Source organism: Danio rerio, chromosome 14, assembly GCF_052040795.2.
Source record: "Danio rerio strain M-AB ecotype USA chromosome 14, GRCz13ab, whole genome shotgun sequence".
Classification (NCBI taxonomy): Eukaryota; Metazoa; Chordata; class Actinopteri; order Cypriniformes; family Danionidae; genus Danio; species Danio rerio.
The window spans coordinates 29,037,907-29,062,625 of NC_141034.1; the positions used below are offsets into that span (position 1 = coordinate 29,037,907).

Consider the following 24,719-nt stretch of genomic DNA (forward strand, 5'->3'; position numbering starts at 1 on the left):
TTTACATGCAATTCAGACAGTTTAACTCTTAATGGCAATAAGATTTATGTCTTTGGTGTTAATCAGTTTCTTAAGCAGGCTTGCTGGGTGTCAGTCTGAATAAAATGACTTGATTGGTAATACATTTTGATTCATGATACTGAGTAGGTTACTTGAAACTATTAAAAACCGGAGTGACTAGTAAAACTGCAGTTGACAAGAGCAGCCAATCAATGAGTCTACTGTTGCAGGGTAATCACACTAATTGTTTAGATATATTTTAATGCATTAAACTATTATCATAAGCTTTCATTTTGATATAGAGCCAGGTCTATCTTATATAATTTATGTGATCCTGGACCACTAAACCAGTCTTATGCTGTACAGTATACTTTTGACAATTTCCAAAAATACACTGTATTGTTCAAAGATTTTTCATCATTTAGAATAATAAAAAAGATAATCTTCTATTTAAAATATTTTGTAAACAACCTACTGTAAACACGAGAACTTAATTTAGATAACTTAAAACATGATTTTCTCAGAATTATGATTTGTTTACCCTCCATTTCCAGATACTAAAACACTTGTATTTCTGCTAAATAATTAAATATAAAATATTGTGGTCCATGAGGGTCACATGTTTTAATTGAATTATTGTTAAAATGTTTTTTTTTTGTTCTCTCAATTAAACTTCAAATGTAAAAATTACACTACAATAATTCTGTGTGGTGAAGACTTGAACGCTAAAATTCTTGCCATTACAGTGTTAAGAAACTAGTACTGAACAAGTAGTTAGAGGACAAAAAAACTGGCAAATGTTTTGAAATAAAACATCTGAACAGTGTCAGGTGTGGTATTGTGGTATACGTGGAAGAAAAGAAAATAAACACCCACTTATGCAATATTTTTGGAATAATTCAACCGCTCATTGTTAATTATTTCTTACATAAATGTTGTAGTTTCAGTGTATTTACTCACTTTAAAAATCTAAAAAAATAATGGATTTATTTCATTTTAATGTGTTTTCGGTTAATTTATATTTCCAACAGAAAATTTGGATCAAAAAAGCACCAATATCAGCAAACTTTATCGGACCATTTTAGACAGCATGTCAATCTAGAAAATCATGAATAAAGAAGGCTTTCTTCAGACCTAATAATAATAATAATAATAATAATAATAATTTCCTCTAAAAATAAATAAATAAATATAACATAAATAACAGAGTAATAAAAAATAAATAAAATAAATAAATTAAATTAAATAATGATTTGCAAATATTTATAGCGGAAGGCAGAAAATATGACAAATGTTGAAGTGATATTCTATCCAAAAATGGAAATGATGTGAAATTAAGCATGGACTCTAAAAAGAATTATATTAAAATAAATAAATAAATAAATTTGTAGCTGACCCAAGCTCTGCTTCTGTTAATGGACCAGCCAAAGTTAATGCTGGTTGATGCAATTTTTTGACTCCATATGCACAATTAGTTACAATGAAATAATAGTTATACTGCATTATGTGTATACTACATATGGTGCAAAAAGGATGTGACCACTTCCTTCGGTAGTTTATGATTGGTGTATATATTATCTGCACAAAGCAGGCATGGACTTTAGACTTAATGAACTAGCATCATAAATGAGTCATAGACAGTGTAATGTAGACTGCACAAGTAGTTTCAGTTACAATTAGGAACATGCATCCTATACTGATCCGTGCATCCTTCTGCATCTATGTTTAACAAGCATGCACCTTCAAATAATTCAACTTTCTGCTGTTTTATTTAACCCAGCAATGATTAGGGCTCTGAGGACCTGAGCACACTGCCCTCGGTCGGTTGAGATTTTCACTGCATGCGGGTAGAGCAGTAAAGCAGCGCTCTCTGGCTCCTCTCATCTCATTCTCTAGAAGATGGCGGACTGCGCTTCACTGTTAGATGAGGAGCTCTCTTCATTTGTCTTCAATTACTTGACTGAAAACTCTGGAAGCCAGGTAAGTGAGGCACCATTTCCGATAGAGCAGAGTCTTGGCTACTTTTCCTCGGCTGTATTTTTGCACGTTACTGTCTGTGGCGCGATATTCTTGCCTTAATTCATCGATGCTGTCAGAGCGTCTCAGCCGGCGTCTGGAGTCCCTGACGTCTGTGCTTCACGTGGAGTTCACAGGAAATAATGCATATATGCGAAAAGTGGCTTACGGAAGATTAACGAACAGATAATCGTTCTTTAATTATTTGCTCTTTCGAGAGCTCGCTGTTAGGCGAAGGTTAATTATTTCGCAAGTGCGACAGAATAAGTTCAAATGTGTTCATCAGTTTGCCAAAAATCACACCAATTTCCCGGTCTGTGTGTGTGTGAGTGTGTGACACGTGGGTGCTCTGGTAAACTTGAGTTTAAGTGGCTTGATGCGATTTTGTAGTTTTAATGTTGCACTATAAAGCGCACTAGTCTGTACATTCTGTACAGAGTTCGTGAGGATGACGAAAAGTATTACATTTATTCTCTTTTTCCTCTAATCTCAGGTCTTGTTGTCTAATGGAGCATCACATTGGATTATTAGTCGATGCAGATAATTCTAATTTTGAAGCTGGCGAGCAGTATTCCTATAGTTGCATAACTAATATTCAGAAATTGCGTGATTTGTTTGTGCTTATCTATAAGCTGGAGAACGAATGCAATATACAGTTGAGAGTGTGATAGCCTTGTGGGCCTATGGAAAATGTATACACATCGGTGCGAATTTGCTCAATAGCCCAGAGAACTTTTAGCTAAATTGACGAAATGCATTGTTTTCGTAATCGTTTGCGTAACTGTTACAAAACCGCTTGACGCTCTGATTATGAGTAGTCAAACGATCCCTGCAGCTTGTGCCTGAGTGTGCTGTTGATATCAATAAATAAACGTTGAGCATTTTGCACTTTCGTGCTTGTCATGTCAAACAGGCTGTTCGCACTGCAAGTGTTTATTTATAGATACAATACAAAGAGAAAAGCTTAGGATACTTACTTTGAAACACTTTTTAGGCTAACGTTACACGGAAGCGAAATCCGCTTTGAAGATGATTACACGAGCATGGGGTGAATAACATGGTTATTAATGTACTGTGAATTCATATAATGGCACTTGCTATTAAAATATGCCTTCTCGCATCGCAAATTAAATCATGTATGTTTACAAATCGCGCGCTCACTATACTGTGTCAGGTGTCACTGAAAGGCGATGAGTCGCTTTAAACGGCTCCTTAAAACGCATGAACGCTGTGAGCAAACGTTCGGTGGTGTTTGTCCTTTGTCCTTGTGTCAGCGGGAATATTGTGAGTGTTGTAAATGTGCTTGTTTCGGGTTATTGGGTTGAACGCGCTGTCTGGTCAGTGTAATAGTACTCCATCCTCGTGACTGGAGTTACAGAACACAGTTGCTGCAGTCATGTGCTCGCTGCCGTTAGACGTAGTAGAAAGAGAGCGGGGGGCGGGGCTACACTGACGAGCGTTCACGACAGCCACACACTCCCTCCTCCGGGCGTGCATGTGACTGACTGACTGACTGACTGCTGCCGCTGCGCAAAGTGGAGCAGTTCAGATCACGACTAATAATTCACCATCCATCCACTCTACGAGCATCCAAACAGCGTTAGCTTCGCGCCCTTTTTGATTTATACACGGTATTTATATTCATGAAGAATTTGGAGTCATTCTGGAACGCCTTCGAGGAATTAACCAACTGGATATTTTAGACTGTGAATATATTAAATCCAAGGAATTTCCAGTACATATATTATCATATTTTGCATGTGGAGAAATGTTAAAATTGGTTGTTACGTTAATAGTTAGAAAACACAGATAGACAGAGAGAGAGAGAGAGAGAGAGAGAGAGAGAGAGAGAGAGAGATAGAGAGTTACATAGAATATATTCAATTTAAATTATTCCATAGGGTTTTTACAGAACAGTTTTTTTTCCAGAGAGCCAAATAATTGATCTGGGATAATTTATTGTGATTAATATGACTGATATAGTTAACCGATTGGATTTTCAAGTGTTCACATGGACATTAAGATACTCATAGCCAAAACCCAGCAAACAGAGAATGGTCCCTTAGGGTCCCATATGTTTCCTGCTCCCTTTTGGTAATTTTTTTGGGGAACTAAATAAGAACTTTCTGTAAACAATCTCTGCAAGATAATCTAAAGATAACTTAAATGTGCAGTGATGTTCTCCTAATATATCGGTAGACCCACACCAAATCTGTGTACGCAGAATTCTGCAGATATTCGCAAATATTTAGCCCATCATAAATTCTGTTTATTTACTTGTGTAACTGTGCGTAAATTTGTAGTTATTCAGTTTTTAAATTGATTCCAGTAATATTATTGACCAATATAAAAATATTCATTTGATTTATTTACAATACAATTTGTTAAGTCATATATTTTGTATTTTAGTAGATATATGAGAGACTTGCTTTGTTTACCAAAAAAGTCGATATAATTGGATTTACATTGTATTATTAAATATCATGTTAAAAGGTATTATTTTTTATTTTATATATAAATTTTTTAGTTATGATACTATCAAAATCCTTCCACATAAATCCGCATATTTTTAGCAAAATTCTGCGCTGAAATATCAAAAACTGTCTGCAGATTCTGTCTGGCCCTACTTATAGGGTATGATATGTGTTCTCAAAAAAAAAGTCCTAGCTAACCAACAGATTTGTTTCTGGAAACAGAATAAAATATTAGTTACACTGTAAAAAATGCAGGGTTACAAACAATTCATTCATGTTGACTGACCAAAAATTGATTAGGTTAAATTTATATGGATTAAACATAAAAAAATTAAGTTGTCCCAATTAAATCTAAAGAATTATGTTGTTTCAGCTCATTTTAAATAAGTAGTTTGAACAAGCAAAACATAAATAAATAAACTATTTTGAGTAAAAGAAACATTCACAGTTTAACAGCCAAAACAACCAATAATAATACAGTTTTTGGAGACCATATTTGCATATCGGGGTACATTTGTATCTAAACAAACATCAGATATCTTGCTTTTTGTGACTTATTTTGTAATGCACACTGGCAGACATGTAAATAGTCATTGCAATCATTAGAATATCATTGCATTCTAAATAAAGTTAATCTCTGTATGTCTATACAGATAACACATTAATAATTATCACATTAATGCACTAACATTGTGTGTATTGCCATTAATAGGTTTTATGGGAGTGGTTTAAACATGTTAGTATTTATGGAATGCTGTGATTGGCTACTCAAAGGCTAACATAATAATAAATGAGCACAAATACATTTTATTACCATTAGTATTTACTTGAAATGAACTCAAATAATAAAATATAATAATTTTTTTAAATCAGACATTTTTATCAGGATCAAAACGGCCTAAAGTTAGACGATTTTTCATTGCACCTTTAGTCTATTGCAGTCTTAGTTTCTCCCCTCACTGCACGCTTCTATTGTGCTGTTGATATTTGCATATTCACTGCACTAAATCTGAACATTTGGAGATTTTGAAATTCATTGTACTGCACCATTTTTCAAGCAAGCTCGCAGTTGTCGTGATGTGCGGCACTGCAGTACTATGTGTTCAGCTTCCGTGATATGGGCTGAGTCACCTAACTTGACAGAGTCAGGCAAATGTATTTACACCATGAAATGACTACCTCCCCCCCTGCTACCCCAAGCTTGTGTCAGTCAGCTGTGCCTCCCCTCATTTCCCCTCCTAATTTTATGCTCATTTGAAATCATAAATATGCAGGGTTGACATGGTCTTTAAAGCGAGTTCAGACAATTGACTCTGTGTCTGCTTGTTTACTGGAGCATTTTCCCTATCATTTGCCTTATCGCTGTGAAGTTGAACCATAAAATCGAATCAGCGGCACTCAAATGATGTTTTAGATGTTCTGGTAGTTCACTGGTTTGAATTCACTTGACATCAGATTTGAAGAAATTGCACATTTTTAGTCTATTCATTTGAAATCCACTGAGAGCAACAGTAGAACGAGATACCGTAAAACATCACAGGAATATAATTTGATTTGGTTTTCACAGAAAGGCTTGAGCTCTGAATGTGGTGCGATAAATTGGCTGCAGCCACTAGATCGTCAGTTTATATTTTGCTCTTTTCACTCCAATTACTTTACAGCGCTGTCTCTTGCCTTGCTCAGGGCATACTTGTATTTATTAGAAGGGCTGTTTCCTCTCCTGATGCCCCAGAGGTCCATCATCAGGCTCCTCCATCTCTCTTTGGGGACGTGAGGAAGTCTGGGAATGCTCTGTAACAGATCAATGTCAATTTCAGACTGAAAGGAATAGACTGTGGAAAGAAGGTACCTTGATATCAATAATGTACCCTTACTGATCCATCATCAGCTAAGAGCTCGGCTGGTATCAAAGGTTAAAAACCCCTTTATTGAGTTGTCTGGTAATATAGGACCAATAGGATGTGCGGAGAGTCTTGTTTTCTGTAACTATAGTCCTCAAACTGCTGGAACATGCACTCTTAAAGATTCTGCTTAAACATCTATAGATGTACATTCACTTTAAATTATGCCCATGTTCATTACATCAGCATTTATTTGCACCTTCTTGTAGTAATGATGGTTAAAAGAGGTAGTCTCTCAGAAATAAAAAAATCTAGCATGACTTTCAAAATAGTAGAAATGCATGGCATTTTTTTTTTCTATGGCGTTACAAAGGAACCTGTAGTTTTCATTATTGACCCAATTCCTGGTATTTTAAACGAGAGGATTAAGCAACTGTTGGAATTTAGATGTTTTGGTTGTGTCATAGTGTAATTGCATGTTTTGTGGATCATTAAAACTGCTCTGGAAGAGAATCTTGTGGAACAGGACTATAAGGCAAACTCATCGTGAATTGCAGTCAAGCATTTGACAACAATATTTGAAGAGCCTCATGGCATTTAAAAACAGCTATGTTTTTTTTACTATGCTAAATCATTACCTTAGTCATAAGACAGTAGAGACCTATATAGCTATAAAAATATAACTACGAGGGCTACGTGATTCTGGCTAAAATGAGAATCGTAAAAATAAAGGTTAATATGAGTAGGCTATTATTATTCTTATTTCTCAATTATATGGTAAAACAACAACCGGAATATCAGGCCTATTTGTGTAGGCCTACTGTTGGTTAAAATGCTAAATTTGGCACAGACTATAGACTTGAATAGACTTTAAATTTGTCCTGGTCGTTAATGCTAATAAAGTGATGACATCAGAAGACAACTATTCATAATTCTGATGTTGAATTATTATGTTTGAGACATATGCTTGCTATTTGTCATTGACAATATTATTAGACCTTTTTTTTTACTGGTTAAGCGAGACATTTGTCATGATCAGATTTCCTCTTGCTTGATATTTAACATCAGGCTAGTGTGGTTATACTGACCCCGTAATCATTTATTTTCATGCACAACACTTTGTGTTTGCAACAGTATGAATGAAAAAACATCAAATACTTGTTGTAATCATTACTCTAAAATGTGATATGATCGTTTAAATCAGGACTTCCTAAACTTTTCAGCCTGAGACCCCCAAAATAAGAATGCAAGTAATTTGCGACCCCCAATATCCTCTGAGATGGTTATAAATATATAAACCTTACGCACAACGCCGCACACAATTGACCCAAGTCTATTTTTTTGTTTAATTTTGAAGATCATCCTTCATGTTCAGCTGTGGCCTGTAATTATTTTTAATGTACATGAGTGTCCTAAAGGTGTCAAAGTTTATCATAGTGCCATAAAATCAACCTGCTGCATCTGGCGCTGTTGCTTTGTCTTTAATATAACGTAATCACCCCAGGAGTCACAAAAAAAAAAAAAAATCAAAAGCCTCAAAAATCATGGCTTTTTATTTGCATGTTATTTTTTTAATGTAAGTATTTCCCACATTTTTTTCTTTTGTAGGTTGTAGGTCCCGACCCACACTTTGAGAACCACTGGTTTAAATGATGTGCTCGTCGAGTGCGCTCATGTCATGGCTGCCATCACTTTGAGAAAAAAAGCATACATGCAAATCATACTTCTCTCGCGGCTCCCAAAAGATCACTCTGTTTAACTAACTGAATGTTATTTACAGTTTTATTACCTGTTATTCACAGCCTATGCAGGTTCTGTTCACTAAAGTAGACATCACTGGCGCATGTCTTGGTTGTAAACAAACAGTGTATCAGTTAATGTGTTATTTTGTGGCCGTGAATGCATCATTGCATTAAGAGAGAAATAACTTTTTCTTGGGTGAATTATACCTTTTAAATACAGTATGTGTCACTTTTAACACTATTTGGAGGTGTTCATGTTGCTGAGGAACATATAAAACAATGTGAAGACTTGTACGACCGCCTTTATGCTTATTCGAAAATATAATTTGCTGAATCATAGAGATGCTAGATTAAGATCGTGTGGGGGGTCAAATCGAGATCGCAATCTTTTTTTGATTAATCATGCAGCCCTAATAACTATTATACTTTAGCTATATAACTATGCAAGCATCGTTCATTATTATTACGCCCTGCGATTATCCTTTTTACTTAAAAATGATATTCATTGCATCAATATCTCTTCACTTTTCATTTTTATTATAGCTATTGAATGTGAACTGCCATTAAGAGATCTGAAAATTGTCATACAGATTGGCCAGTTTATACTGTATTGTGACCTTAATTGTTATGTACTTACATTTAAATGAATCATTTGCTACAGTGTACTTGTAAATGTACATAAATGCTTTTACATTGTACTTAAAATATTAGCTGCAATCACTTACCTAAAAAAACCTACTCATATCACTAAACCTGTCCATAATCTTACCCCATTCCCACCTCAGTCACACCATAAGTGTTGTGCAATATAGTTTGAACACAATAAGCACATTGTTCTTATTTTTTCCATGTAAGTACGTAGTAATTAAGGACACTTAATATAAAGTGGAATCATTTCGACTTTTTTAAAATAAAAAAAAATAATGCACATGGATTTGAAACATTTTTTATTAAATGTATTTTTGCAATAACTATGGAAGCAGTCATTTAGGTTGCTGTATTTTCACTCCTCTAATACAGCTCTCCTAAAACAACTTTGTTAATTGCTTTCAGCATTTAGAAACAGAATAAAGCCTTAACTGTATTATCATAGAGTATTCTGGAGAATTTTTACCCCGCCAGCATTATCGTCATCAAATCTCAGCAGTTGCACGCACTTATTAAAGCACAGATGTCCTAATTTGACCTCATTTGATAAAATAAATTGATGCAACCTTTGTATTCTTGAGCGCAAGTTGTATCTTTATCTCTGAAGCACTCACATGTCATTGGATAGTGTGATATGCTGTTTGTTTGGTCTCAATTAATGTCGTATAAATCAATCGAGTACTCATGAATTTACTAGGGCAACTGTAGGAACCATTTGCATGGATGCAGGTTGGTTTGTGAATTTGCAAGCTAAACAAAGTTGCAGGTGTGGTTTCTAATATCTGATCACCCCCCTGTATATTGTGAGAAAAATAAAAGCGCAGAAAGCTTTTTGTGTTGGATTCAGCCTCACCTCTGGTGAGTGCATTTGAGGATTATATAACGCACACAATGTACTTCAGATCAAATGTACCTGACTATGAGGCTCTGGATGTTCCTTATTATCTGGTCTCGGATTTTAGATCTTGTGGATGAGAGACACGCATGCTAATTGGGACTGACTGATTTGACTAACAATTATATCTCAATGTTTTTCAGCCTTTCGATAATATTTGGCATTCTGATTTATTTGAGTGCCCTGAAATCAAACCAAGTTTTTCATCAGTTCACCATTTAATCCACTCAAATGTTTCAGGAGATTTACATAAATGAATTAAACCTACAAACTCAGAACACTGACTTTCAGACTACAGATAACATATTAAATTCATTGAGATATCTACAGTGTCGCTTAATTCATCATATATGATATAATTGAGTCCTGTCCCAAAAATATTTATTATTATTGTTCTATATTTAGTATCTTTGGCTACATTTTTGAGCTATGTTTGTGAATGTCAGCTAATGCAAGAACTGTGATTCCTCTCCTATATTCAGACACATTTTTCTTATAAAACTAAGTGTGAAATTGTTTGTCTTACATCAGATGCAGCAGTGAAAGTTAGGTAAAGGTAAGGAGATTTCCGCATGTTTTGTAGGGGAGGGAGAGCACCAGCCTTACCATAGCAACATGACATCAGGGGAGGGCAAGCTCAGACTGGCAGGGACTCATAGTGGGCAAATAGGAACATAAACCGTCATAGGATGCAAATTTATGGTGTAACTAAGTTATAAACCAACTGTAGGATTGTCTTCTAGCTTCTGACCTACATTTGAAATATGGCATAAATGTTGTTTTCCATTTTTATTATGATTTGTTTAAACTAGCGTAATATTAATAATTAATTGGTGATTCCTAATTAGTTTTCCTGTTAATAACTATAATCAAGAACTGTTACCAAGCAGCACCTAATGATACCGGTATACAAAAGAATCAGCAGGATTAGACTGACCCAGGAGAAAACTAGTGCTCTATCTTTAGATTAGCTCTACACCCATTTGTGTTTTTAAGGCTTGTTTTTTACTCTTGAATGTCCTGAGCAAAATCTGTTTGTATTGTGGCTTAGAAGCTTATCTTGTGCATTTTTAATTTGCTTTGCTGGGGTTCAGAAACACCTCAATAGCATCGAACGTAATTATTAGCATATATATATATATATATGCTATATTTATATATTTTTTTTTTAACGAAGACATTTTATGATGCCCTCACTCGTTCATGTGATTAATGAGTTTCAATGGTTTTAAGTGTCATTAAAATAATTTACTTGCTTTCATTAGGGCTGCACAATATATCGTTTCAGCATCGATATCGCAATGTTATCATTTGGAACAGTCACAGGCAGTATAGGCAATGTTGAGTCGGAATTATATTTATCATTTTACATTTAGTTTATCATTTTGTTTTTTTGAGGCCTGTGACTCAAAAGCATTTAAAAAGCATTCAGGTATAGGAAATTGCACTGTTCGTAACTTAAAAAATGTACTTAATATATTATTTCAAAAATTTATTAAAAAATTTATTTACATTATCTTTTCTACTTATTTAATATAAATAATGTATTATTCGAATAATTAGTCTTTTACTCTTAATCAAATCACAATAAGGACCATAGAGGATATTGTTATATCATGAAAAACACAGAAAATTACATACTGTCATAATATAAATAAAATGTTTTTATTCATTCATTCATTTTCTTTTCGGCTTAGTCCTTTTATTAATCTGGGGTCGTCACAGCCGAATGTACCGCCAACTTATCCAGCATATGTTTTACACAGCCGATGCCCTTCCAGCTGCAACCCTGTACTGGTAAAATAAAAAAAATACACTTAAAATAAAAAAATAATTATTAATAAATTGTTTATAAAACTATTATTTTACTTTAAATTATTTAATCACTGTATGCTTGAATACATCTCAACTTCTCTGGAAACAATAAGACACTGTTTGTTTCATTTGTATCTTTTACTTTTTTTATTTTTATTTTTTCTTAAATTTAATTTTTCTGTGCTTGTAGATTGTTTATTATACTGTATGCTAGGCATGGGCCTGTATAAGATTCTGACTTTATGATAACCTTGGATAAATATATCACGGTTTCACTGAATTGTAATTACTATTTTGAAACAGTAAACATGTCAGGCTAAATAATTAAAATAAGTCATTGACTTTTGCTGTTTTCATTTGTTTCAAAAACAGTTTTTTTTCAACTTAAAAGCCATCTTTGAATATTTTTTTTTCTTTGGATATAAAGTAAGTCACTGCACTCTTAAGGTCTATAGCATGCTGTTTGTTGGTTTATAAGCGACTTGTTTTTCCAATGTTTCCTGTATCATGGACTGAACAGTAGCTTTTGATGTGGAGGGTCCTTTTCTGCTGGAGAGACTGAAAAAAAACACACAATAAAATAGTTGTAAATTTTTTTTTTGAAAAAGTACAAAATACCTTAGGTAGGGTATAACAGAAAATTGTAACTGTTTTAAAACCGTCATTAAATGACTTTTCACAACCACGGTAAACCTTAAAACCTGTTGTCATCCCATACCTATTGTATGCACTTCCCTACACAATCATCCCAATCCATCTAAAAAAACTTAACAAAGTTATTAAACTCATTTGATAAAATTGTATTCGCAATATATAATCGCAGAACAGCTGCAAGGGCATCCGCTGCTGGGTTTTTGTCCGGGTGCTCCGTTTCCCCACGTGTCCAAAAACATGTGGTATTAGTGAATTGGGTAAGCTAAAATGTCTGTAGTTTATGTGTATGAATGAGAGTAATTATTAATGTATTTTGGGTTTCTTCCATGTTCTTCACATAATGGAAATCCTAGATCCCTGTGTATATAATCTGGGATAACAGATGTCTCTGATTACACTCAAAATTATGCATTGATGTGATGATTGAGTAACTGAATTTAGATTTTTTGCTATGTCATACTGTAGTTGCATGAATTGGATTACAGGATAAACATGTATGGCTGGATTCAAACTAACTTTGAGTTGCATTGTTGCGGTGTTGTGTGTGAAAAAGGATTTTACATAACAGCTTCTGTAGAAAATTCTCATAATTTAAAAAATAGGAGTAATAGATGGAAGTTAAATGATAGTTCACTCAGAAATGAACATCTTTTACTCATCCTCAAGTGGTTATAAACCTTTATGAGTTTATATATTTTGTTAAACACAAATGAAAATGTTTTAAAGAAAGCTGAAAAATACCTATAGCCGTTGATTTTCATAATAGGAAAAACAAATGCTATGGACATTTAAGGGGACTATTGCCTTCCATGAGAGCTAAGACAATACAATGTGTTCCTTCACAGAATGTTCTGGCTCGTGACAGCAACCACCGAAAAAGGCTTTGGCTCTCTATCCCTCTTGTAATTTATTGAGCACCTGACTCTGAAAACACCATAGGAAAACCGGAGTCTCTTTGACTTTGGCCTAATTCAACAATGAACCTTTGGCTTGGTATGCTTTGCCAATTTTTGTCTGCCACTCTGGAGTTTGTCAGTCTTGGGCAATTTCAGCTGGCTGTGTTAGTAGTTTGCTCTTGGACTGAACGCCCTTTCCACATCCATTCTATTTCGTCCACTTTTAATTTAACTATGAATTGAACTTGAACTGACTGTCATTTTTGATTCTGCAGTAATTGTTAGTTTCATTGTTGTTCAAGAGCCTGAACCCATCCTCCATCACATTCCGGTTTGTTTTGAACGTGTTAAACGTGGGTACAAAGACATTTTGAAACACCAGCATTCCTTTCACTAGTGAGGGCTTGTAAATGATTGGATTGTAGACACTCCCATAAAGGTGCCGGAAATTTCTTAATAAGGAAGTAGTGTTATGATGCAATCTGGGAAATATATGTAAAATAAAAAAATAGCTTTTCTTAACAGTTTGTTTTGTGTTATTTTGCCATTAGAGGGATAGTTAATAGTTCAAATTTTAAATTCTGTTATCATTTTCTCACCTTTCACTCGTTCAAAGCCTATTTAATTTAGTTTTTCTGACTATGGATGTCATTGGTTACAGGTTTTAAACTTTTTTCCCCCCCAAAACGTGGGTCCAAAAGAAGGATAAAACATCATTAAGGTTTATAACCACTTGATGGTGAGTTAATAGTGAGTAAATTTGCATTTCTGGGAGAAATATCCCTTTAAAATATCTAAAAATCTCCAATTAATGCTGGCTATGGTAAGTCTGCTAATAAATTATTACCATGTTCACACATGAAGTCCTCATGGCCCGTTTCTACTGAGTGGTACAGTACAGTACAGGTCGGTACTGGTCACCCTCATCAGGCTTGCATTTCCACTGCCAAAAGGGTACCAATGGCATGGTGAATGACAGAAAGTTTCATTCGACATCATTCTCGCTCAAGGAAATGTTAAAGTAAAGCTGTACGGGTCATCCACATATCTTGAGAAGCACTTCTTACAAAACAGATGTTTTATACACATAAATACTTGTATATAAATGTTCATTACTAACCTTTCTATGAACATGATTTCATTATAACTGCAGATCAGTGATGTAAGTGCAAATTAGCCTACTGTAACATCTGCAACTGTATCAAATAAATAAATGCAACATATATGAACGCATACAGACCCTTACAGTCTCCAATATATGTTACAAATTACAGAAAAAAACTACACACACCATACCTTTAATCTTTTTTTGGGTTCAAAAACAACACACAACATATAGTCCACAGTCAGAGCAAACCTCTCATCTGTGTCTTTAATCTCCAGCAGCACATGTAACCTCTGTTTTAAAAGTAATTCTGTTATTCCAAGTTCTTAATAGTCCAAAAGGTGATGATAATAGTTAAACAGTTTTAGGTTGCTGAAAAATTAATTTGCTCGTTAGTTTTTTCGGGCTTCTTCTTTGTGTTTTCGCACTTCAGTCTTCTTTTTCTATGTTTCTGAAAGGATTGGATGTCAAAGCACTTCAATAATCATGCACACATTAATATTATCAGCTCAAGAAGTTTGTTATTTCAAATATAGACATGCACACGAGCTCTCTGGTGAAAGTGAAACCGCTTGCGGTAGACAGCCTTGTAAAGAACTAAGGGGCACTGGGTAGATTCTGCTCTTCTTCTTGGCTTTTGTGGATCATCAAGACGACAAAAAGGTTTGTTTGAGCTCGTGTTGACCGTGGCTCGATATATGTAAATATTATTATAGTGTAATGTCTCGGCGTGTATTTAAAAATAGTGCTTCCTTTGTTTTAATTCTCCTGGCTTGTGCACAAGCCAGTGACGTATCTCTGTAAACCAGTAGTGTTCAGCTGCATGTTTTGCTCGCCTTTTGGTATCCTTTTGTTGTGCTAGCTTCCTCTTTCAAAAAGGTACCCAAAAAGTGATATGGTGCTGAATCGTACCGTATTTTACCACTCAGTGGAAGTGGGCCATAAATAATGAGTAAATTTTTCTTTTTTGGAAGAAATATCCCTTTAAAATATCTAAAAATCTACAATTAATGTTGACTATGGTAAATCTGCCAATGAATGATTACCATGTATGTACATTTATGAAGCACTTCATCCACTATGTTGTAGATTAGTCAGGACTGACAGTTTTCCTTAAATGTTGGCTTGCAGCATGATTCTCTGATATGAATTATAAACAAATTTCTCCACATTTGCTTGCATAGTTAGTTATATTGTATTTGTCTAAGCAACAGTGCTGTCCATCTATGGCTCAGTCAGGCTTTCACAGTGTGAGTTAAACTGAGACAAGCTCTGGATACAGTAGTTGTTCATTGCCACAGGGCAAAATTTCAGCAATCACTAGAGAAAATTCCAGTCAGTATTATTCTGTGTCAGACACTTGAAATCTAGCCACTATACAGAATGTGTTTCTCCTCTCTTCCTTTAGCCCTTTTATGTACTTTCGCAGTACTCTATGTGCTTTTCAGACTCTCCCCTGATGCAGCACAGCTGTGTGTGACCCTATTTCTAGACTTGATGCCTGGACGAGAGCAGTAGTCTCAATGGGTTACATTAGCATTTTCGTTATTTCATTTTCAAATCTGCCTTGCTTTATGATATCACTGCTCCAGATTTGATTAGGAGACATCTAACAGGAATGAACATCAATAGCAGGTCAAACCCATGTTATTTTGGGCCCTAGTCATTAAATATCAAGTATATAAATTCAGTTTATGTGTAATATTTGCTGATCGTGAATGAACAAGGAAGTCTCAGTTCTTCTCAGGAAAAGAGCCACACGAGGAAGACAAACATTGCTGGAGGTTCATGAAGGAAGTTAACCTACCTGTGATGGGTTATTGATTTCCTTGAATGCATTTCCCACAGGTTATTTCACCCAAAGAAAACCATTCGCCCTCAGACACCATTTTTTTCATGACATGTCTCAAGAAATGTGTTTTCTTCTTTTTGTGTACTTTCAGTCTTCAAGCTGACCTGTGTTGGAATTTTTCACCAGATTTCACATTGTAAATCATGCATTGCAGATCTTCTTAAACAAACTACTACCTGATTTTAATGAAACTTCAAGTTCCCAGTTTAAAACAGACATCCGAGTTTATAAATGCCCACAGACTCTGGCAGCAAGCATGATGGCATACAAAAGACTGGTCACATGACTAGAAACAGTTGCCAACTTGTGGTAGCTCATATAATCCTTCCTACTTAGAAGTCGGGTCATGGAGGGGTTGTAGAGATGGTCTTTCATGTGAAGTGTATGGCTTTGTTTTGCTAGCGTCACAACAGAATGGTCTTTTGCTCTTGGAGTGACCGGAATGTTTTTGGGGGTGTCCCTTACGGAACAATCGTTAGAATGGGTGAGTTACACTGGAGTGTTTGTTTCTTGAGGTTTGCACATAAACCCAATAAAGCTAGGATTGTTTAGGACCTTAAGTAGTTTTCATTCACACCTTCACAAAGCTGTTAGACAGTTGCCCACACATCAACACTGGGTGTCTTTACAAACCTAAAGACAACACTAAAATAATACTAATGGCTGTCTGTTTAAAAATACCTAAGGTATTAAAGTTTAGTTCTAATTGCATAGACAGGAAGTGTCTGTGTGCAAATGAATGCTAAAAACGCCACCCTGTTTTCCAATTGCAGAGCTCTTGACTTGTATAAGTGTATCCTACAATTCCTGACGCCCACTAATTCACAATGACAGAAAGCCTAAAGATGTAAACTCCCACTCACTTCCACAAATACATCAAGTTGCTCTTAAGGTGACACAGAGCTTTCCCGATTTAAGCGTCACCTTTCAGTGTTGCATCCATAGTGCTGGAGGGGGTGTTTTGCTTTCATTACAGTGTCTAACACACATTAATATGTAAAGCCTCATGCAGTGGTTTGGTATTAGACACTGCTTTTCTTGCATTAAAAGCACATAGGGATCAGAGAATAGGCATATACAGTTCACTGCTATCAGTGGAAGGTGTATGTGGGAGCCATTAGTAGAATGGCTGGGCTCCTAGTGGCAGAAAGGATGTGCCCCTGGGGTCCCTCTCAGGTATGCTGACTGAAACGTGGGTTATATGCAGAAAACAGCTAGTATGTGTAGTGACAATGGTACCTATGGTGGGGTGTGGTAATCTGTTGATGAGTGGGGTGATATAGTAAAGAGGCCTTCGAGATGAATTACTCACAAGCAATTTCTGTTTGCATGGCACAAAGTCCCATAAGGCTTTCACAACATGGCACTGCTTTGCAACCCCTCTTATCTCTTATATGGACACGGGAAAGAGTCCATATTGTTACTACATGTTCAAATGCAATCTGTGAGCTGTAAACAGTGTGAAGTAGATGTAATGTAAGACCTTTGTGGTCAAGGTAGTTTCAAGTCAAATTAAATTTCCTTAGGTCATGTATATGATGATGCTCGCCCTTGCTCTGTTTACCCCAACATGAGCAATCCAGACAACCACAGAACTAGGCTTGTATAGAAATGATAGCAATAAAAATGGAGGTCCAATCAGGTGTACGTGGGGTCATATCAGTCATTGGATATAAGGGTTGCACCTCACAGACATCTTGTATTATTTACTTTGAGCTTTAGGGGCATCTGCAGCTTTCGCTGCAAAGCCTGATCCAGTTTTGACCTGCCAGTCAGAGATTTACTACCAAGCTCTTAAACACAGTAGGGTTTTGCACAGTTTTGTGGTCACAAGAAAATGAAGATGGACATTTTCTATCCTCGCCAGGGTCAGGTTCTTTTCGAGGCCAAATTATCATCAGTTTTCAGATCCAAGCCTGGGATGAAAAGCACTGTCACTGAATGACGGGGGCAGATCCATCAAAAAGAACAGGTGTTTCATAGCCCTTAGACTTTGTCTGGCAGATTATATTTACATGTGTTATGGCTCCCTATAGCAGGATGTAATCTGGCGTGATTGAATTTGAAGGCACGGATTGGGACAACAGAGCAGGGAATTGGTTGTTTGTGGAAACTCAAAAGACAGTCCTCTTTGATCAGACAGCTGTGAAGTTCAAAGTACCCCTGCTTGTACGGAAGAGCACATGTGCTTTTGCACACGATTAGATAGCAGATGCATCATCAGAACATAAAGCTTATCGTTGGCGTCTGTTTTCAAGTCTATTGAGGCAATATTTCTTGGATTTCACATTCTCCCGAGAGGCTTTGGAATTGTTGCTTTAAGAAATGAATGCCCTTTGTTCTTATTTGACTCAATCTAGCACTTATTCTAAATAGGGTTCTGTGTGAACTGCAAAGTCACGTGCATTGGTGACCACACAGATCAGTGACACGGCTGTGTCAACAGGACTGTTTAACTGTACAAACAAGTTTTCTGCACTGATAATTTCTAATTAGGTCTTTTTTCACCTAGTTTTAACACTAACCAAATGTATTGTTTGCTGCTGTAAAGTGAGAGAGAAAGATATTTTTGCTGAATTAACCTTTAGCCTTTTGTAGTAATGTTGGCAAGGAATGTAAATAATTATTGGGAATGAGTTTGCACCTGTTCAGAAAGGATAATGGCCCTGGAGAGGCCAAGTTAGGGAAAGACTAGAATAAGACCTAGGGCTTCCTAACCTCTTAGTTCTTAGGTCAGAGCTTAACAACTAAGCACTAGTTATCTCCTCACATTTGGTTAATCTTCATTTACAACTTCTATTTTGATTAATTCTTCTTGACCCTTTGCACACTTTGCAAAGTAAGACAAATTCTAGTACCTAAATCTGTCCAGTTTGTTTTCGTACATTAATTTCATTACATTCAGTTCTTGAGGCTTATGTTGTAATTTTGAGAATCTTCCTTGGTGTGGGTGTCGTTTAAGGTGAAGATGGGCTTGGCAGCCCCCCCTTCTCTTTCCTTCCCCCAGGCATCTGTGGTGCAGCAAACCTCTGGGAGCGCATCTCTCTACATCAATTGGTAATGAAAAGCACCCAAATGTCAGTTGCAGCCACTGAAAATGAACGAATGCAGGCCGATCGCCATCAAGAATGGCACAACGGCCTTCTGAAACAGGCAGATTGTCAACCAGCGTGCTTCATTTCATCCGTTATCACTTATATACAGACACCACAATCTGTGACCAGGAATCATTGTGGCTGAGACGGGAATCTTAGACCTGTAACTCAAGTTGCAAGTGTGTAAATTATGTGTGAATCTGTTTATTTGTTGACCACATAGCTTGGCCGTTTAGGGTCTTAGAGAGCAGGAGGAAAGCTGTATGGGTGGGCTGTATTGCGGGCAGGTGATGATTTACCAGGTTGAGATGATGAGTGCAGTACTAGCAGAGGTGAGTAATGACTTGGCGGCTTGGCGATGATGTGTCACAGAGGCATTCCTCAAGTTGTGTTTGGCTCCCAAGGACATCTTTGCTGATTGTGCTGGCAGAAGCCCAGCTAGACGTTGGCAAGTAGCTGGGGGGCTTGTGTTTGAGGGCTTGTCATTTGAGTACACTTTCAATTGAAATCTCTCCTGCTGTGTGCAAATTCAAGCTCAGATGACACAACGGAACATTGTGATTCATGTTTGCAACCAGCTTGGATTTAAGTGATAACATGTATCTTTGAGAACTTGTCATCAATGCCTAATCAGATAAAGATTTTGTGTATTGCTGTCCATAAGCTACAGTAAATACAGATCTATGTTAATGATTTCTTTTATTATTCATATGTTAGGATCTTCCAAAATGGCATTTACAGGTTGTAAAGGATTAGCTATAGGTCTGCCATAGTACGTAAGTGACACAATTTCGTTGTAAGCAGGGAGTCGTAGTGTGGGCAGAGTCATAGATTCTGTTGCGTGTAAATAAACTAGACCTTGACGAGCATAAATAGCATGTGCTCAGGAGAAAAGCACAGCATCAATTATGACCTTGTGGCATTCACAAAACATGGTCTTTTGTCTAGAGTTGAGACAGAATTATTCCTTCTCAGAAGTTTAAATATAATTTCAAGAGTTCACACTTAGTTGATATTTGATTATAAAGCTTGTTTGGCATGCTGTCCTGGGAGAGAGCCCTGAGCTCATAAAATCCTCGAGCCCAGGGCTCCCTCTCGTTTGCAAGGCGAGAAGGGAGTCTGAGCTCAGGTAGATCTCGAGTACTCCTCTGCTGTAGTAGCTAATGAATAGATAGTAATTGCTTCTAAGAGATAACTACTTACTAAGAGCATGTCTACGGTGCCAATTTGGATTAGTCAATTAACTTGAGCTGCATGTTTTTGGATGGTGGGAGGTAAGCGGGGAACCCGGGTGAAACCTACGTGAGCATGGGGAGAACGTGTAAACTCCACATAGAAACGTTGGCTGGCTTGTTAAGGACTAGAACCAGTGACGTTCCTGCTTTAAGGCAACAGTGCTATCCACTGGGCCACTGAGCCACCCATCTAGGAACGGAGGAGAAGTAGAGATGGAAGGGGGAATTCTTCAAAATTAAGATGGCTGTTAAATGGAAATTATGGTATTTGTAGTGGCTGAGAAATCATCTGATTGGTGAATCATAAATTGAATAATGCAGGACCAGCCGCAAGCAATCATAAGCATGTGATCCTCTCGAAATTAGTTTAAAATAATTTTCACTTAAACATACAATTTTTGCTTACATAAATAATTATGATCAGTTATTAGATTGCTACTCTTTAAAATACAATTAAATCAAAAATCTAAATTCATAAAATCATAATTATAAAAAACAAGAATGGCTCATGACAATGGAATTTCAAATGGACCCTTGAATTAACTGGAACAATTTCCATTCTTTCCTATCCCTACATTTATGTCTTGTTACAGTCTGTGTCATCTGCATTTGCATCAAAGGTGTCAGTGCCATCCTTTTATTGTTAGTATAAACTACTGGCTTATTTCAGAATCGTTGCTTCCTTCTTTGATTATATGGTTATAATAGTGACCAAAGGTTCATTGAGATAACATGTACAGTGTTTGGAAAGTGAAAGCAAATGAATACTCTGTGCTAATGTTGCTGATTTCTAAATTCTTTTAAAAGATGGGAGCCTTTTCAGATGACTGTTGACAGTGCCATCACTTAACTGGGTGAATTACAGCTTGGGAACTGATGAAGTAATGAAGATCACCAGTGGCTTTTTAAGGGAAAGGGTAGTATTGCTGCAAGGGGATAGCGGCAGGCCTCAGATGCCTGGAAAGGCACTTTGTTTAATTAAATGCATCTATAATGAAATGACCATTCAACATTACAACTATGATGGGTGTTCGAACCAACACAAAAGGAAATGTTGAGTAATTTGAACATAGCTTAATGTTTTATGCAGTTCATAGTTCTACATTTCAGTCATTTATGGTTACATAATTACAGAGTCATTTGGTGCATTACCAGCTGCTGTAATGTATATTCTGGCTTTAAGTTCTGTTTTTGTCTATTAAGGGCTCTTTAGGCACTCTCCATCCATTTCACTGTTCAATTAACAGGTGTAACGATGTGTTAATATTCATTAAGTGGTTTCCAGTGGAGTAATTGATAATCATGATGGAAGATGAGATTTAGGAATGCCATCAACAAAGGATTTGTTTTAGCCAGAGAAGCTTCAGTGGGAAGTTCAGAGGACATGCTTGTGAGATCTTCATACAGTGAATCTGGGTCGTACAAGTTTAATAACTTTTCGGGGAAGAGGGACACTTTCTTAAGACTTTTGCCAGACGGTGTGGAAGGACAGGTAATGCAGATATGGCTGTCACACAATAGAGCACACATTGTCCTTGCACTAAGTTTGCCCTTATCGCTTTGTGTTCATCAGCAAAATTTCAGTAGGTGATGTCCCACTTTTGGCTGTGAGCCCAAAAGGGAATCTGGATTCACCTCAGGCGACAGCTGTCTGTAAGGCACAAACACCACAGATAGAAGCACACAGTCTGCTCTTGTGATGCCAAAGAGAGCGAAGAGGATTTGAGATGTGGGGCAAAAAGGAAAAGCAAGAGAATGGGAGCAGTGAGCTGTGAAAGAACAAACGTGATGCACCTTGTAATGGTGCTGAGATATATAGAGACTTAGAAAGGGAAGGAAAAAACTGTCCATAAAAAAGCATCCAGCCTTTGCTTTGGCCTGCTTGCTTCTCTGTTTACTGGTTCTCTGATCTCTCTTTCCTTTTAGTATTTGCTCTTTCACCAAATCCCTCTGCCCCTCATTCCCTTGTACCTCTGCTTCATGCAGCTCTCTCTTCAGTCACGTGTAAGTGGGTCGACTAAGGACACTACCACCGCCTTTAGCTTTTCGGTCTCACGTACTGATATCAAAATTGCTGAATCAAGGGGCCCTAGTAAGATTCAAAGCTAATGACTGACCACTAAAGGAAATAGTCATTGTACAGCTGTGCTAATCACATGGCAGTAGAATTATAATAATAATGATTCCTAACATTTTCTGTACACCTTAAAGCGCTTTACACATTTTTGGGGCAATCACTTCGTCCACCGCCAGTGTGCAGCATCCACCTGGATGACGTGATGGTAGCCATATTGCACCAGGCCGGCCACCACACACCAGCTGTATGGTGGAGAGGAGACAGTGGGGTGAAGACAATTATGAAATGGGGATGGTTAAAACCCTACTCTTTTTCGAAGGACATCCTGGGATTTTTGATGACCACAGTCAGAGTCAGGACCTTGGTTAAACATCTCATTCAAAAGAGATGTTAGGACCCACACATGCCGCAAGTTAAGCGCCCCCTACTGGTCTCTCTAACACAACTTCAAGCAGCAACCTAGCTTTCCCATGTGGTCTCACAACCTAGTAGTACCCAGGTACATCACTGCTTAGATTCAGTGGGTGACCATGTAAAAGTAGCAGAGAGCTTGCTACCAGCGAGAAGAACTTGGTCCCTTCCTCCATCTGGGACTGAAAAGCTGCAAAGAGATGGACCGAATTTAGGCAAATAATGTTTTACTTAGTGTGTACTCAACAGAACTTTTTTTAGTGTTTATTATAGTATATTTGTTGTGTGTATAATAACCGGGGTGATTTAGATTTTTTCAAATAACAGAACATGCACATTTGGAACAGGTAAAAATGATTTTTTTTAAATTGTAAAACCAAGTTCAATCTGGTCTAATGTGAACTGAATGACGAACGAGTAAATGGGTTGAGATTATTTGCCTTCAGAAACCATTGTGGATTTGTTTGTAAATTCTTTACAAGACTTAGCCACATTCCACTTAAATTTTTCAGCAACAAGTTTAGGCATAAGCTACTAAAAGCACCAAACCTCATTTAATTACTAGCAGACAATGAATGGGTTAGAACATTTTGGCACGATGGTTATATCTCACAGACAGTCTCTACAACATGGTTAAGCCATCCAAACTGAAAAGCTGCCAACAAAGTTCAGAGCCCTCAATCAAAGTCAATTAAAGGGTTTTCCTGTTTCATTTGGCAGTCTTTAAATGCTTTGCTCCCTGATTTTACTTATGTTATATCTTAAAAGATGAACAAATTCATGTTTCTTATCACAGCAGCACAACAAAAAAGGGGGGTGAGGTCAATGGATTACACTGTACAAACTAGCCCATGCTGAATTAAAGCTCTTTGTTTTACAATTGAGAGCCCAGTCTGAGATCAGCTGAGCATTAGGGGCTATTAAAGGCTTTTATAATGTGTCCCGAGTGGAGCACAATATAGCAAAGGTTGTGCTGTTTGAAATGAAACATGCATTCATGCTCCCTTCTTCTCTAGTCTTTATTATTAATGGGTACTGCCAGAGGAAGAGATCACGCTAATCTGATACTGCCCAGGGTGGACTCTAAGATGTGGTTGGTGGGATTTTGTTCTTGAAGTCTGGTATTGTTACTCTAATACTGGAATCTTTCCTCTTGCCGTGCCAACAGATTTGGAGAGATCTGTTACCCATGTAGTCACAAGCCGGAGATCCTGATATTTGCACCAAAAGGACCTGACCTTATGCAGGAGGAATGCTGAGACTAACACTGCAGGTTGTCAAGGGATATGGAGTACAAATCCAATGTACTCGCACCCACACTGAGGAAAGAGTGCAGGTGGCAGCCCGGCAGTCTGGCTTTAGAATGATACCTGGCAGCTCTTGATAGACTAACAAACAGTTTTAGGACATGAATCAGAGTCTCAGAAGCACAGATAAATATAGAAAATATATATTCAGTAACATTTTTTCTTGTTGATACAGCATGTCAACCCAAATGAAGTTGGCTTTCTGATTTGAAACATTTAGTCACTTTGAAAGATAATGTAAACTGCTCAATAGTACACAAATGTCCCTGGAATTATGGTGGAAGGTTTTGTCTTGGTGGGCTGCCAAAAGGAGACTTTATTAAAATATTGTCAAAGGAAGGAGCAATATATTCACTTGGAACTAATGTGGCTTTAAACTGTATGGTTTAGTATGCATAGTGTAAATGCTATGAAGGGGCCTAGACCTTGCACTATTCACAGAGATGCTCTGCCAAATAGCGCATTTTTGTAATGTAATGTAAAGTAGTGTTATGTGTATTTATATAGCTTAGTTATTGTGTATGGCCATATACTCAAAGTGCTTCACAATCATAAGGATGGGTCTCTCCACATGGATGCGACGGCAGCCACAGGACAAAGGCGCCAGTGCGCTCACAACACACCAGCTACTGGTGGAGTGGAGAGAAAGTGCTAGA

At 36.9% G+C, this 24,719-nt stretch overlaps 1 protein-coding gene across 2 annotated transcripts in view; it reads left to right on the forward strand.

Moving 5' to 3' along the window:
* Positions 1-1,887: 1,887 nt before the first annotated feature.
* Positions 1,888-24,719, forward strand: part of ppargc1b (peroxisome proliferator-activated receptor gamma, coactivator 1 beta) — a 62,335-nt gene continuing 39,503 nt past the window's right edge. For both annotated transcript variants that reach the window (XM_087281490.1, XM_087281489.1), the window contains exon 1: positions 1,888-1,980. Coding sequence is in view for 1 of the 2 variants with exons in the window: in XM_087281489.1 (XP_087137615.1) it covers positions 1,900-1,980 (81 nt within the window). In the remaining variant the exon portion in view is untranslated. The remainder of the gene's footprint in view (positions 1,981-24,719) is intronic.